This window comes from Haliotis cracherodii, unplaced genomic scaffold (genome assembly GCF_022045235.1).
Source record: "Haliotis cracherodii isolate W230 unplaced genomic scaffold, xgHalCrac1.p SCAF_18, whole genome shotgun sequence".
Lineage (NCBI taxonomy): Eukaryota > Metazoa > Mollusca > Gastropoda > Lepetellida > Haliotidae > Haliotis > Haliotis cracherodii.
This window is the reverse complement of record NW_027266273.1, coordinates 8,482,414-8,499,462: the sequence shown is the minus strand read 5'-3', so window position 1 is coordinate 8,499,462 and position 17,049 is coordinate 8,482,414. Positions and strand designations below refer to the sequence as shown.

General features: G+C 39.9%; 1 protein-coding gene across 1 annotated transcript; it reads left to right on the top strand.

Annotated features, from left to right (window-relative positions):
* Nucleotides 1–4,853: 4,853 nt before the first annotated feature.
* On the top strand, nucleotides 4,854–11,515 carry LOC139466027 (uncharacterized). Its single transcript, XM_071248042.1, has 4 exons — nucleotides 4,854–5,106; nucleotides 9,625–9,825; nucleotides 10,562–10,747; nucleotides 11,307–11,515. The coding sequence occupies exons 1-4, from the start codon at nucleotides 4,854–4,856 to the stop codon at nucleotides 11,513–11,515; spliced, it is 849 nt and encodes a 282-aa protein (XP_071104143.1).
* The last annotated feature ends 5,534 nt before the right edge of the window (nucleotides 11,516–17,049 follow it).

Genomic DNA, 17,049 nt, shown 5'->3' with positions numbered 1-17,049 from the left:
CAAAAACAGATAACTGTATTGAGTTCGTCATGTGGCTGGCACTCAGTAGTTATCTATTCTCAGTGTATTTATTTCAGCATACAATATACTAACTTCATCCTCATATTTCTGATCAGGTACATTCCGAGTAATGTTAAAGATCTGTGTGGTGAAGATTTCCTCGTCAAATAAGGAAAGTGTGACAAAAAATCCATCTTGAGTATTACCACATTTGATACTCTGATGCTTCGCAGGGTTGTCAGCGATGGTCACAGTTGAGTTGCTGAAACCTGACGGAAACCTGAACCGTCTGTCATATATTTTCTAGACATAATTCCAAAATCTATGTGGCTTGTGGCTTGCAAAGCAAAATCTTTTAATATTGAAGTGTGAACTGGTTAAATTTGTATTGAATTTAGATTCAATCTTTTGATTGGGAGCAGCTTCAGTCTTCATCCAGCCCAATTAAGGTACCAGCTTATGATCTTCTCATATTCGTTGTTATGGATGATAATGCTTGGATTTTGAGATAAACATGATGGAAATATAATGTACACAACAATCTGTATTGATAAATCCTATGTTGTTTGTTGTTTAACGTCGCACTTGGCAATATTCCAGCCATATGACGTCAGTCTGTAAATGATCAAGTCTAGACCAGAAAACCCAATGATCGATATCATGAGCATCGATCTACGCAATTGGGAAACGATAACATGCATCAACCAAGTCAGCGAGGCTGACCACCCGATCCCGTTAGTAGCGTGTTACGGCAAGCATGAATTGCTAAAGAGCTGTTCTCTACCCGGAACTTTACAGTTCATCCTGTGTTGGCAGATGGTGGATTTACACTGATGACTGTTTGCACGAGGCCGACAATAATGATAATATAAGTGAAAAGCTGAAGCAGTTTGAGATTGACAGTTTCATTGACACCCATTGAGATTTGAAGTTTTGTGGAGTCCGGGTACACATCGTGGTCACCTGCTTTGATATCACACCTCTCAGATGTGACACGCCTTTCTGTTTCACATCTGTCATTGGGGCTGATGTGAACTGCCTGGTCTTAACAAACATCCGTCAAATAGCATTGGATCACGAAATACTGACTATTTGTTTGTCAAATTGGGAAACAAATAGACAAAGAGAATAGGGCACATTTTATCAATGGAACAAAACACGTCGTCTATCATGTGTCCACCAGTATTACGTGATAAATGATAACATTACACTTTCCGTATAGAATCTTCCAACTGACAACATGAGGAAGCGACGTGTAGTATATATACTACTCAAAAGAAGTTAAAGAACACCCAATTTGTTCACATGACTACAGGTATTTTGTCATGGCTGGTGCGTATTGCAACACACTGCCTTTCAATTAGGGGTGTTCCATACTACTTCTTTTGAGTAGTATATAACAACATGTGTAGTGATGCGAATCGAGGCTCTGTTACTGAAAAATGAAACTGTAATATGTCACTTGTATTTGTACATGCATACTGCTCCAAGGTTTAAAAGAATACATGTATAGTAAACCTAAATGGTTTGTGTGAAATGCATGTCTTTTCTTTGATGAATGACATATTGGACGGATACCGAAAGAAATGCATTTCGTATAATTGAATTTCCATTTCGTAAACCTATACATTATGGAAAGTGTGTTTATTTGTTTGTTTGTTTTTTAACGCCGCACTCAACAATATTCCAGCTATATGACGGCGATCTGTAAATAATCGAATCTAGACCAGACAATTCAGTGATTGACATCATGAACATCGATCTACGCAATTGGGATACGATGACATGCATCACCCAATTCAGCGAGCCTGACCACAGGCCTTTTACGGCAAGAATGGGTCGCTGAAGACCAATTCTAACCCGAAGCTTCACGATTTTTCGTGAAAGATTTTAATGTTTCTTGTCGTGGTAAAAATATGAAAATTATTAAAAGACAGCTATAATCAGGTCTAACAATCAATAAATGGTCGCTAGCTAACGGCTCCAAATGTCCTAAAGCTAAAAGTAGCTTTATATATTTCTTAGGAAGATATAAACTACACAAGGTCTGGCAGCGTCATTTCTGATATAGAGAAGTGTTTAAACCACCAAGAGGAAGCCTTCTGCGTTAGAGGGATCAAGACACTCCTGTATCTTTGGCAGAAGGGTGTGGACCTCGGAGGGCATTATGTTGAAAAATAGTTAGCAACCACCTCCATCAACTCAGTCCATCATATACTGAACAACAAAAGTTCCTGTGACACTGAATAAGATTGAATGCCAAGTTATGTGTTTTACCAAATCTGAAACAATTTCTGTTTGCAACAGATAAAAGACTCCTGTAAGTGTTCAAATGGTTTAATGGTTAAAAATGCGTGGTTTCATAAAAAGAATATGAACATGCCAAAATGTCAATTTACAAATCAATAGCGTGTGTCTTCACCTCTGGTTTGCGATGCAAGCAACACATCTTCGTCTCATGGAATGGACCAGGCGTCGCACAAAGTCCTGTGGGATATCTGTCCGTATCTGCTGGAGCATGTTTCGAAGTTCCTGGAGTGTCTGTGGAGAAAAAATCATTCCTATATTCCAGGAATCTGGAAAAACACCAGTATCTAGAATTTTATTATACGGGTTTATAAAATTTGTTATACTTTTCAGATATTCAGGTGGTATACCATCCTCACCGCCTGCTTTACCCACTTTTAACCCATTTAAAGATTGTTTAATTTCATTTTCAGTAATTTCACCTGATAAGAGCTGGTCAGTAAAAGGCATATAATTACAATGTTGACATGAATGGGAATCTAAAAAATCCTGAACTGATTTATCAAATTCATTTACATCTCTGTTAAAATCTGGATTCAATAAATTCTTAAAATATCTAAACCAAGTATCAGGGGTTATATCACCTTGTCGTGCGTTACTTCTCAAATAGTGCTTTATAGTATTCCAGAACTCTTTACAATCACTCATATTTGCAGCCTCGGTTAATTTTTTTACTCGTATGTATTTTATACTCATTTTGTTTAGTTTTACACTTCTTTCTGAATTCAGTTTTTGCACATAAATAGTCTTTTAAGTTTTCAAGTCACTCTTGAATGATCTGAAACGATTTAGTAGCATGTATTTCTTAGATTTAAGTTGACAGCACTCTGCATCAAACCATAACGGTTGCTCTTCAGAGGTTTTATTTCTAGACCATCTATAGACTGCCTCCGCCTTTTCCCCACAGTAGATCAGTATATCAGCTAATTTGACTGTATTCGTCTGTTGCCAACGTTGCCATTAACACCAAATGGTGTTTCTTTGCACGTTAAATGGTCTTGCAACATCACGTTGACTCGATCCTGCTTCAAGCATACCAATGGCTCCAAGACGATCATTTTCGGACAGGCGTGGCATTTCTTAATGTTTAATAATTTCATAAAATTGTCGTTTTTCTGAATGGTTGTTGTCAGCACAATGTTAAGCAATGCATATGGAATCCCGTTAACGCACATGTTTTTATACCCATTCTTGGGTTGTGAAATGCATGGGGCTTGCATAGAACTCAGCTTTTGCATGGAGTGCATGCTTTTCTGTAGCAGTTCCGTTTTTGTGACTTGATTCCATACATGTACTACAATATTGAAAACCAAACTTTACTTGTTTGAAAAATACACTAAAATATTGGTGTCACAGGAACTTTGGTTGTTGAGTATAGGTCGGCTCGGACATCTTTATCCACCACTTGCACCTTCCTCCATCACATAACATAACACATGAGTCAGCATGAGCTGAGAGTCATGTGAAAGACGAACACAGATGCAATCTCATAGTGTGACCTACTCCGTGAGATGGTGCTGACCCACAGCGACATGCTGTGCAGTTTATCAGCGCTTATCTTTGCAGTGTAATGATGTTGATGTTACCAGACTCCACCACATCTGTCTGTTATTTAAGTTAAGAACCGTGAAGATCCGGGTTAGAATTGATCTTCAGCAACCCTATGCTTGCCATAAGAGGAGACTGACTTGGTTGATAATTTGATGTTATTGTATCCCAATTGTGTGGATCGTCGCTTATGATGCTAATCACTGGATTGTCTGGTCCACACTAGATTGTTTACAGGCAGGTTTACAGGTCTCGTCTTAAACCAATTCATGTTAAGTCAGTGAGGCGGCTGGGAAGAAGATATCACCATCGCCTTAGGTTGATAAAAGGGGGTCTCATTATAAAAATTATACTCTCTTAAAAAATAAATAAAATGTATTTAAGCAATCCAGCTCTCAATAAAAAGGAATGTCATCATTTCATCAAAAATTAAAGGTAAGGATAATTGTGTTTTAACTTTATTTCGTGAATATGTTCCGAGACATTCTGACACACAAATTGGTTTCCATCTAAAATCTCTCGATAGCTTTAATTTGCTTCAAAGGATTTGTAACGAAGCAGAAGCAAGCAATTCATGGAGAGTTTAACTTCCTAAACATTCTGTTGTTGCTAATGTGGCAGCATCTACCCGTTTGATGTTAATGAAAGCCCTATTCCTATGCGTTTGTGCAAGAAGTAAGGGAACTGCTACTTCAGTGTTGTAATTATGAAAATGTCCCATATTTGGGGAAAATAGTTTGGTTGTCCTTTAATACTTAAATGTAATCATGCATTGTTGTTTAATCGGATTAGAACACAGTGGTGTGGATTAATTCTCCACACTGACATTAAACAGAAAAAGAAGGAACTGTGTACAACGAGAGCTGCATGGATAATGAATATTCATGAAGAGCCAAATTATATCTCTGCCAATCAAACGACCATTCAGCGACTCTGACCTAGAGGGCACATATGCATGTTATTTAACAGACACAGTTCTGGTTGTCAGAACGTTCACCATGGGGTTTCAGTTGAGTGTTCCGCTTCTCTGTTTTGCTGTACTGGCAGTGATGCAGTGTGGTGGCCAAGCACATGAAGAGAGAAGAATGTTTAGTTATTTTCAGCAAATGCTACAAATTACTGAACAGAAAGTAGGTGATATTGGGGACAAACACAGACGGGATATGGAAACACTGAACAGTGGACTTAACAGTCGTATTGAGGAACGCGTCAAGCATCTTTTTCGGAAGTGGGCAGGAATGCCTGAAATACGTAAGTACAACACATTTGGGTGATAATTATAGGAGGGGTGGGCTAAGGAGCCTTTTGGTCGGGTCGGGTCCAAATAAATACTACTTGTTTGCCAGCCTTAGTTAAATCGTTTGAGCTTTTTAGTATTTGATTTATTAGTACAGGGCAGTTTTTGATGTTTTTATTTTGGAGGGCTTGTAGTCCACTGAGCGAGTCGGTAAGTATTAGGATTTTTGTTGTTTTTTAGATTGTTGTTTATGAAGGGCTGAGGCCATGCCCATTAGTTCGGCCGTGAATATTGATTGATTGTTTGGGAGTCGGTAGGAGTGTGTGGCTTTAGTTGGTTGTGTGATGTGGACTCCGAAACCTGTGTGTTTGGAGATCGGATCTGAGGATCCGTCTGTGTAAATGTGACACCAATTTGGCCAATTTTCATGTATGTATGCTAGTGTGGTGGTTTTTGCTATGTTTGGGTTTGTTTGTTTGTTTATTTATTGTGCTAGCTAGTGTTATGTCAATTTTGGTTGTTTTAAGTTTTGGGGTGAAGCTATTTGATTTTTTATTTGGTGTTCATTTAAGTAATTGGTTATTCTTTTGGATATTTGAGTAAGTAGAGGGTGTTTTCGAGCTGGGGCTTGGTTTTTGGGACTGATGTTTTTGTTTATTAGGTTTTGAATTAGGGGGTTGGATTGAGACACGGCCCAGATATTTAGGGTAAATTGTTCCCTACGTAGATTTAGTGGCATTTCTGTTAAGGCCTGGCGTGAAGTGTAGGAGGTGCCATGTTGTGTGCGTGTTATTAGTTTTAGAGCCTGATATTGGATTGAGTCTAGTTTTATGCTTAGGGATTGGTTTAGGGTGTCGTATATGGCACATCCATAGTCTATTTTAGATCTAATTAGCGATATATAGAGTGAGAGGAGGGTGTCTTTGGAGGCCCCCCAGTTTGAGTGAGTTAGGCATCTTAGCGTATTTAGATCTTTGCTACATTTAGTTATTAGATTATTTATGTGAGCGTCCCAGGAGAGATGTTCATCGAAAATTAGTCCTAAGAATTTGTTTTTTCGAATTGGATTGGTTTGTTGTTTAGCTGGAGTTTTGGGGAGGCAGGTTTCATGTTTTTGTGTTTAAATACTATTCCTGTATTTTTTCCGAGTTAAGGGAGAAGCCCCATTTGTCAGCCCATTGCTGTATTTTGTTTAGAGATTTTTGAAGTAGGTTTTTGGGCCGTTTTGATGCTTTTTGTGCGGATCCAGAGGGCTCCATCATCCGCGAATTGAGATGTGTTTATTTTAGGGGATAGGCCCTCGAATAGATCATTTATCATTATATTGAAGAGTGTGGGGCTGAGGATACTGCCCTGGGGAGTGCCATTTTGTAGGGGACATTGGTCCGATAGCGCTTGGTCTATATCCACGGTTATTTTACGATTGTTTAGGAAGTCCTGGATGTAGTTTACTATTTGATCTTTGAGTCATATTTTTGTAGTTTTTGTATTAGCCCGTCGTGCCATACCATTTCGAAAGCTTTGGAGAAGTCGAAGAAGATGCCTGTAGTATATTGTTTGCTGAGTTGTCCTGTTTCAATGTCCTGCTCTAAACGGGCGAGGTTATCTAGTGTTGAGCGGCCAGGAGTGAAGCCACTTTGATCTGTGTTTATGATGTTATTTTGAGTTAGGTAATGTTGTAGTCTGTTTTTAGCCATAGATTCCATTAATTTACATAAGTTTGAAGTTAAGGAAATTGGTCTATAGGAGTTTCCAGGGAGTAGGTACTTGTCCGTTTTGATAGATGAGATTGTATAGTTTAAGTAGTGCCTGGAGTAGTTTAGGGGGGAGTTTTTTAATTATTTGGTAGGAAGTTAGGTCCAATCCTGGGGCTGTGCCCTTTTTCCTGTTTTGGATGACGTAGAGTAGCTCCTCCATTGTGTAAGGGTGGTATGTTTCTAGGTTGTCATTATTTGATTCTTTGGTGGATTTGTTTTCTGTTTTAAGCTTATCTTGAAATTTTAGGCTAAGGTTGTTGTTACTGCTTACGGCCGAAAAGTGGTTGGCGATGTTATTTGACTTTTCGGCGGGGTTTGTTAAATTATTAATGTTAGGTGTTTTTTTTATGACACTTTAAGCCTCTAATGGCGTGGAATTTTAGCCAGACCATTCTGGCGTCTGTACGGTTATTTATTTCTTCACAGAAGTTTTTCGAGTTTCTGGTTTTAGATATTTTGACTAGACTTTGAACTTGGTGGTTTAGTTCGTGAGCTATTTTTAGATGTTTATAGTCGCGTTTGGCTTTATTGAAGGCTGAATTACGTTTAAATCTTGTTTGTTCTATTTCTTCGTTCCACCATGGTACCGTAGGTTTGCATGTTTAAGTTGTTTTAAAAGGGATGGAGGTTTTGGCTGCTTTTGTTATGTAATCTGTTGGGTTTTTACAGTAGATTTCTGGATCATTATTTTCTTATTCGTTTAAATTAGCCTGATTGCAGATCACTTGAAATTGATCCCTGTTAGCTTGGTTATAACGGAATTTTGGTTCTTGATTTTCTGTTTGTATTGGTACGTTTGTGTTTTCCTATGGTTATGTTTATGGGGAAGTGATCACTACCTAGTGGGACTTCGTGTACTTCCTATTGAGTACTCTGGGCTAGATCTGCGGTGCATATAGTTAGGTCGATAGCCGACATTTTAACCTTATCGTACTTCGTGGGTTGGTTGTTATTTAGGAGTATTAGGTCGTTTGTTTCTATCCATTTGGATATTAGTTTTCCATGATTATCTATTTTATCATTTATGCTCCTGATTGACCGTGTCCGTCATTTTTGTAGATAGAGGAATTACGTAACGTGGTGTAGGGTCAGTGACCCAAATACATGTACATAGGTAACATCCGGCAACGTAAGGAGGTGTTAATTGACATTTATAGGTAGCACTGGGCAAGAAGGGTCCTGCCCGGAGGGAGCCAATAATTAGAGGGGACACGCCGAATGTATGTTGTATGGAAAGAGGATAGAATTTCGGTGCACTTCGGAAACAAATTGAAACAATTAGGTATTTTGGATAAATGGAGTTTCAAAGAAAAGTATTGAAATGGTTTGCACTATAACAAAACTAGGTTAAAAAAGGCAGGGTTCGCTTAGCTCAAATGTAGGGTTCATTTCCGGAACATTACTCCTACACGGTAATTTTGTCATTCAGTTTTTGTGTTTTATACAGATACCTAATGGAGGCAAGATTCCATTGCACTGCATTCCCAAGAGTATAGATGTTTTCCCGACAGAAGGCGGTAGTTTAGAGAGAGTTTTTCATATCTTCTTGTGTCCCTGGGTATTCAAAAGTATCCATTGTGTCGTACACATCAAACTCGGTCATTGTCCTACCTCGGTAGGTGTCGTGTTCATCTGTACTTCATATGAATATTCATGTTGATTCACACGTTTCATGTAAGGCTGCGCACCAGAGCTTCATACGAGGCTGACAATAATTCGTAGATTCAATACAGACCAGTAGGAACGGAGATTAAAAAAGGGCTAAGGTTGAAAAAGATGCACACAAACACATCTCATTTGTTTTATGTTGACATATGTTGAATTTATATCCGCGCTATTTCAAATGTACTGACAGTGAAACTTAATTTTTTCCCTGTAGTCTTCATTGTTCCCTTATTCGTTTCCCTCAATATATATAACATCTTGGGACAATATGATCTTTGTTCATGTCTTTCAATACCACTTGAGGGACTTCGTACAGATTAATTAAGTCACAGCTTTCTAATGCATAATGCATCCTCATATGAGTTTAAATCAATGGTAACGCCAATGTAATCTCTGTATATGTATCCGACCTGGGACATGAAAGAGAAAGCATTTAAAAATATATTGATCTACTTTCTGAGCATGTGTGTTAGACTCATTAGTTAACACAGTCTCTTCGCCAGTGGTAATGTTTTCTTCAAGGGGGTACGGGTGGCCCAGTCATCTAAGCGCTAAAGTGCAGAATTGCGTCCCTTGGGCACGCCAGAAACTAACGAGCGTGGGTTCGAATCCCGGCGATTATACAACTGTAAGGCGCAAGAAGGTTAACAGACCATTACCATCTCAACCTACCCTATGATCTACCTATTCACTGCTGGGTGTACAGCGGTATATTTGGAAATAAGTCAGTTGCCGTTGGAGAAAACCCAGGTGTCAGGCGATGACAGATTAACTGCAGTAATATGAAAGAATGGGTTGGTTCTTAATTTCTTTTCAGTTTGTTTGTTTGTTTGTTGTTTAACGCCGCACTCAGCAATATTCCAGCTATATGACGGCGGTCTGTAAATAATCGAGTCTGGGACAGACAATCAAGTGATTGACATCATAAGCATCGATCCACGCAGTTGAGATACGATGACATGCATCAACCAAGTCAGCGAGCCTGACCATTCTTTTGAGTAGAATATCTAAAGTTTTAAAGTAGTTTTCATTTACGTGCTTCATGTAACTGTGACGTGTTTCTAATTATGAAGAACACTTTAATATTACAATGATTTTCGTCTGGCACAGCTATCTACTGCCCATATCCAGTGTTATCTGATAAGCTATTGGAGACATCCTGCAAAGGAGTATACACGGAGGGTATGGCGTGTGAGCTCAAGTGCCCAATGGCCATCCACCTGATTGGGCCTAGAATCATCAGATGCACCCGGCCTGCAAGTGGCTATACTGGCTACTGGGACGCGGGAGATGGAGAGCCACGGTGTAAAAGTAAGTACAACCAAGAAAGGCTATTGATTATTACTTTCGTAGCATCGGGGATTTAGGATATTATTTGAACAGCAAATGCTGTGTGAAAGGTACTGCTTTGCATTTCAGTGATTGTATAACCGAAATATACGGTGGCCCATCCCCGCCACTGGTGAGATCATTTTCCCCTGTATACCTTTATATCATTAAAAAATGATCTCACCAGTGGAAGTATCCGGCGGCTGCCAGAAAAGTATTTGGCGGCCGCCAGATATAATTTAGAGGCATATAGACACGAATGCTAAATAGTGAAAATTAGCGTCGCGATTTAATATCTTATGGCTTTGAGATTAATCCAGCAGGTGGGGCTATATATTTCGTTATTTTGAAGTTGAATGGTTCAAATGAAACAGTCGATTTGAGGGCCGGATCATCACGAAGGCTAATATTTTTAGAAAAGTAATTATTTCCCGGTCACTGTCGGTAGGCATTCATGCTAAATGCTGAAGTCGAGGCAGGGGAACAACAAGTAACGTTTTTTGGTAAGAAGGGACCGGGGATAGAACCTGCGAAATTCAGCTCTGCGGGCAGACGCTCTATCCACTGGACCACGGAGGCGGGCAAATAGTATCAAACGTATTTAGCAAAGACCCCCAATAGTCCAGGCTGATAGTCCGCCCGTGACCTCGGAAGCTTCAATCATTGCTCATACCTTCGTAAAATGTCATTACCTCGCTCTCATTGGTTTATGTTGTAGAAGCAACATGTCCACCATTGCGTGCACCCAACAATGGCGCTCTTGTTTGTGACAAATGGAGCGGCGGTATGATCTGCCAGATCCACTGCCGCGAAGGCTATGATATTCAAGACAATATTATCACTCTGGTCTACATCTGCTCATCTAATGGTGTTTGGATTGAACAACATGTACCAGATTGTACATGTAAGTATAAACATGTTTACTAAATTATGACAACGATAGACCTAAATGAGATATGTCTCCTCATGAGGTAATGAATGGATGTTTCTGTATCAGGCGTTCAGAAACACGATATGTCCTGTTGTGGAAGTTGAATAGAGACAGGATATAAGCTTTAATTATACATGTATATATGACGTCTTACGTATCCTATACTCGTACTGATTACAAATGGAAAGAAAAAGAATTCCATGTTTCAATGAGTGAAATCCCAAACTTTTTATATATACGGCGCGTCAGTTTGATGTGGAAGGAAAGACCAACGTGATGCTGGTCTTAGACGGATACCACTTTGGCGAAACCCACGGGCATGGTGAAACCAACGAGCACGGGTATGGAGCTGACAAATCTGGACACATAATCAGAGCGAACCGATATTCGAACCCACAATCATCTTTTTCTGACACGTAAAGGGGCGCAACTCTGCGCGGCGCATTGGACGTCTAGGCTACCATATCACAGATTTATGGTAGAAAGTTCTTTTCGTAAGGAATATCATCAAAAGACATTTTTTTATTTTCAGATCGTGAGCATGGCGAGCGATCAAGGATGCCGGAGAATTACTATTTTACAGGACAGTGCCATCTCGCTCATCCAGAAGTGAAGAAATCATTTTTGGACTACGCAGAGGCTCGTCATATGTGCCCAATTCGTGCACATTGCACTGTGGAAAACGTGGAGATAAAGTGTGGGGATGAAGATGAAGATGAATATGATGATTGGATCGATTAATCACCAACACGTGTGTCAAATATGTAAATGTGTGTCAAATATCTTTTTAATGGTATGGCATAATACACATATCACCTGCATGGCAAAATTCACATCATATTTTTAATTGTTTGAAAATTCTAACACACAATGTATCAATGAGGGAAATAATCTCATTCAGATAAATGAAGTACAGGTTGGTGGATATTCTGTATCTTCAAGAAAAATAATTTCAGTCAAAAGCAATTGTCATGGACTCTTGTTAATATGCACGCTTCTGGAAATATTAAACCTGTCTTTGCTGCTCGTGATTGGTTCTTGATCTTTAAAATGGGCGGGCGAAAATAAACCCACATACAATACTTCATATTAGATCGAGCTCGAACTCAAGATTTGTTATTGGGTTGTTCAGTAGTCCGGCTTCTGACGTAAAACAAAATGGAATGGGTGATCAAGTCAATGTACAGTTAGTGTAGTTCTCAAAGTTCCCATCATCAGTGAAAATGTTCCAAAGATTTCTACTTGATTCTGATATGTCAGAACTTGAAGTCAACTCTGGTTAAATAGATGCCATCGATGTATCTCATCAAACTCCAAACTCCATATGTCAGTCCAAGATAACTTCGGTCTCTGTCTTAAGAAGACTGTCTTTAGCGAAAATACTAATATTACACTTGGCACGCGGAAAAAGGGTTATCGATAAATACGTGGCTATTCAAGAACTGAGAATGGTGTGTTTATCGAGAAAGTTCGTGTTTGACAAAAAATTGGATATCCCCACGTCTGCTCTTAAAAAAAAGCATCATTAAATGTAAAGGTAACAGCTGTGGGTGAGTCGACCTATTTGGTAAAAAAGGGTCCCGTGGAGATTCCGGGTTCGATTGGTCTTCAGCAACCTATTCTTGTAAGAGGCGACTAAAGGGATCGGGTGGTCAGGCTCGCTGATTTAGTTGATGCAATTGCGCACATCGATGCTCATGATGTCAGTCACTGGATTGTCTGGCCCAGACTCGATTATTTACAGACTGCCGTCATATAGCTGGAATATTGCTGAGTGTGGCGTTCAACAACAAACAAACAAAACATTTAGAATATAAATAAACGTCGGATTAGTTTTTTTCAGTGAAATAGTCACAACTGAATGGGCAGAATGTGGGGCAAAGTTACCAGTACATTGAATATTCCTACATTTGATAGTAAGCTTACGCATTCTGTAAATTATACACTGTAGAAATCCCACCTTTTGTCCCGTTTGAGTAAGATAAGTAATGCCCTCCCAACCGTGCCATTTATTTATACAAATATGAAACGCTCTGTTCACCTTGACCGCCTCCGTGGTCTAGCGGATAGAGTGTCTGCCCGGAATAGAATGCCGTTGGTTCGATCCACTGGCCGCTTCATATCAAAAGACGTTAAAGTATGGTACTGCCTGGCGCTCGGCTTTAAGGGGATAAGACAAGACTCGGCCCAGAGTCAGTATAATGTGTTTAATGTGAGAGCGACATGGTATCTCAATGTATTAGCATTATAAAACCGGGGTAATTCTGGAGTAGCCGCACGCACGCACACACACACACACACACACACACACACACACACACACACACACACACACACACACACGTGCCATAATCTTGAACGCGACATCAAACACCATTTCACCTCACTTGCGGGAGCTGGAAAAAGTCCAATTACACACAAAATAGCAATTTTATAAACACAGTTAAAGAATAAAAATCCTAAATCATCAAAAGCAACCAGTTCCCAACCAGACAAATCTATATAAAAAGTTTCAACAAGAAATATTTAAGGTTTTTGGAAACAGCAAACGGACGACTGGACATGCTGATCGCTATATCCTCCCATTTCTCAAACCGGGGAGATAATAAAAATCTCATGCTTTTATACTTAGTGACACTGGTGGTTCTGTACACTAAGCTTTGCGACATGCAGGACGATTAAGTGAGTTTTGTTTTAGGCCGCTTTGAACTGTGTGTCATGCAGTTATATTACGGCGTGGCAACTGAAGTTGACAAACGCCTTTGGTGAAGCCCACGACCAGGGATCAATAGTGGTGCTATTCTGGATTCGAACCCACACCTTTGACTACAAAGCTACCGTGCCTTCCAGGGCCCATAGGACTACTACATCACACACTGCTCAATCAATAACAATAGTAATCTAATGACAAGTTCGGGTGGAGTGAGTCCAGGCGCAGTGTCGGCAAATAATTATTCTCAGATTTCATCAGATTGAAGTAGTGTATCGCCTCACATTATCGCATGGAGGTGGGGTAGTCGGGTAGTTAAAATGTTTGATCATCATGCTGAAGAAGTGGTTTCATTTCCCCAAATGGGTACAATGTGTAAAGCACATTTCTGTGTCCCCCGCCGCGATATTGCTGAAATATCTCTAAAAGAGACGTAATACCAAACTCACTCTCATTATCGCCTGGTGGAAAACACGCTCACTACTGACATATCATTGCTTCTCTCCATGGCGGTGATTTCTGTGTAAATATATGTTCATACATCACATGTCAAGACCCAGCTGGTTCACATATTGCATAGATGCAATCATGGCTTCATGACATGGGCATAGGTTTCAGGAATGATAAATGTGAATCCAAAACGGGATCTAGCATCACTTTCGGCAGTTCACGTTGCCGTTTGAATGAATCATCAAATGATAAGTTGGTTGGTTTGTTGGTTTGTTGTATAACGCCACGCTCAGCAATATTCCAGCTATATGAGGGCGGTCTGTAAATAATCGAGTCTGGACCAGACAATCCAGTGATTGATATCATGAGCATCGATCCACGCAACTGGGATCGATGACATGAATCAACCAAGTCAGCGAGCCTGACCACCCGATCCCGTTAGTCGCCTTTTACGACAAGCATGTCGCCTTTTAAGGCAAGCATGGGTTGCTGAAGACCTATTCTACCACGGGTTTTCACGGGTCGACTGACGTCAGTATTAGCTCTGAGGTCGCTTTGTGAAACAGGATGCCATGAAACATGGAAGAGGATCAATTGAGAAATGTATGGTCATGTTGACGTTGAAATTTCACATGGAATGGCTAACTACGCATCGTGATTGTTCCGAGGCTCTTGTTTCAAGTCGTGATTGCAGCCTCACAGTGTCGACCAGGATGTTTTGTCACACATGGCGGTAATACAAACACAGGGAAGTAGTTTTATCTTTGTACGATAGCGTATAACACGCAGGTCTGTTTACCAGGTTTGAAATGTATTTCAGTGACTCTTATCTGCTATACTCATCTTACATCCTGGTATCCGTGTCAAACAGCCAAGCGTCATACACACGGTCTCCGGCACAGGTCCAAGGTGCCACACTCCGTGTCCTGGTGGCCTGTGAGAATTCTCTGATTATAGGTTCAAATCTCCTATAGGTTCTGATTATGATTCTTTGTCTGTCAGCACCAATCCCTTTCTCATATGGTAAACCTAAAGAGTAAATGGTTCAGACCTTCAGCTGTTCGGGCTTCTCTGCCACATTATGTCATGCTTGATATTTTGTACATAGTGTGAGTTCAAATGGGCGTTAAAACCTAACTCACTCCGTCATAACACACTATCTCTTCCACTCGTGACCATTACACTCATTGGTATCACCTCATACGGGGTGAGTTAGTAGTTAAATCATGAGTTTGGTATTACGCTGCATTAAAGTGTGTTTCAGTGATATCCCGCTGTGGCAGCTTTAAAAGAGGACAAGAAGCCCATTTCTACTCTTGGAGGTGAAATGTGGTTTAGCACTTTGTTTGTTTGGATGTTTTACGCCGCACTCAGCAATATTCCAGCTACATGTATATGTCGGTGGTCTGTAAATAATCGCGTCTAGACCAGACAATCCAGTGATTGATATGATGAGCATCGATCCACGCTATTGGGATCGATGACATGCTTCAACCAAGGCATTGAGCCTGACCCTCCGATTCCGTTGTTCACTTCTTACGACAAGCATATTCGCCTTTTACAGCAAGCATGGGTTGCTGAAGACCTATTGTACCCTGCTGTATATCTCGAATGGCCAATACGACATCGTCGCATAATGACCTCTTTAAATCCGGACTGATAGCCCAAGTAAGTGTAACCGATATGAGGTTTTATTTCATGTAAGATCGCTTTGTGGAACAAAACCCTGTTCAACCTCTGAATGGTCTGATCCAGACTTGATTTTTTACAGACCGCCGTCATATAGCTGGAATATTGTTGAGTGCGTCTTTAAACAACAAACAAACAAACAAAACTGACGTAAGTCAATGTTTAGCGCTTAGATCGCTTAGTGGAACAAACTCTGTTCAACATCTGGATGGTCTGATGTCTACTCTGTCCTGAAGAGGGAATGCAATATATCACCAGTTTCTTTTGTATTACAGAGGTTTCACATACAGTGACCTTCATATGACGTTTTCACACTTGCTGACTAAATTACCTCTTTAATTAATTAACATTATGTGAGTTGAGGATCCATTCAGATAATAGCAATCACTAGTTTGCCTGTTACGCCATATGGAATCTGTTTCGTCAGATATTTCAGACTGATTATTCTCTGGCGCTGACGTTTTGAATTTGGCATGAAGAAATAAAACTTTGATGTCAACAATTAAGTGAATTGGGTTTAAAAATTGGGTTTAATTTCGTTCTTTTTGCCCTTTCAACGTAATGTGCAGCGTTTACTACAGTGGTGAAACCCACAAACATTGGAATGATTCTGAAAAGGTATTCATGAGGAATATCGGATCCGATCGGTGGCTCCTGACACGTCCAATGGAGACAACACTGATCCATGATGTCTGCCACACTCAGCAATATGCACAGCGGCATGCACATAATGGAGTCTAGACCAGACAAACAAGTTATTGATATCATAAGCATTGTCAAACAGCTGGATTTTACTGAATGTGATGTTAAAAAGCAAACAGGCAAAAACAGATAACTGTATTGAGTTCGTCATGTGGCTGGCACTCAGTAGTTATCTATTCTCAGTGTATTTATTTCAGCATGCAATATACTAACTTCATCCTCATATTTCTGATCAGGTACATTCCGAGTAATGTTAAAGATCTGTGTGGTGAAGATTTCCTCGTCAAATAAGGAAAGTGTGACAAACAATCCATCTTGAGTATTACCACATTTGATACACTGATGCTTCGCAGGGTTGTCAGCGATGGTCACAGTTGAGTTGCTGAAACCTGACGGAAACCTGAACCGTCTGTCATATATTTTCTAGACATAATTCCAAAATCTATGTGGCTTGTGGCTTGCAAAGCAAAATGTTTTAATATTGAAGTGTGAACTGGTTAAATTTGTATTTAATTTAGATTCAATCTTTTGATTGGGAGCAGCTTCAGTCTTCATCCAGCCCAATTAAGGTACCAGCTTATGATCTTCTCATATTCGTTGTTATGGATGATAATGCTTGGATTTTGAGATAAACATGATGGAAATATAATGTACACAACAATCTGTATTGATAAATCCTATGTTGTTTGTTGTTTAACGTCGCACTTGGCAATATTCCAGCCAT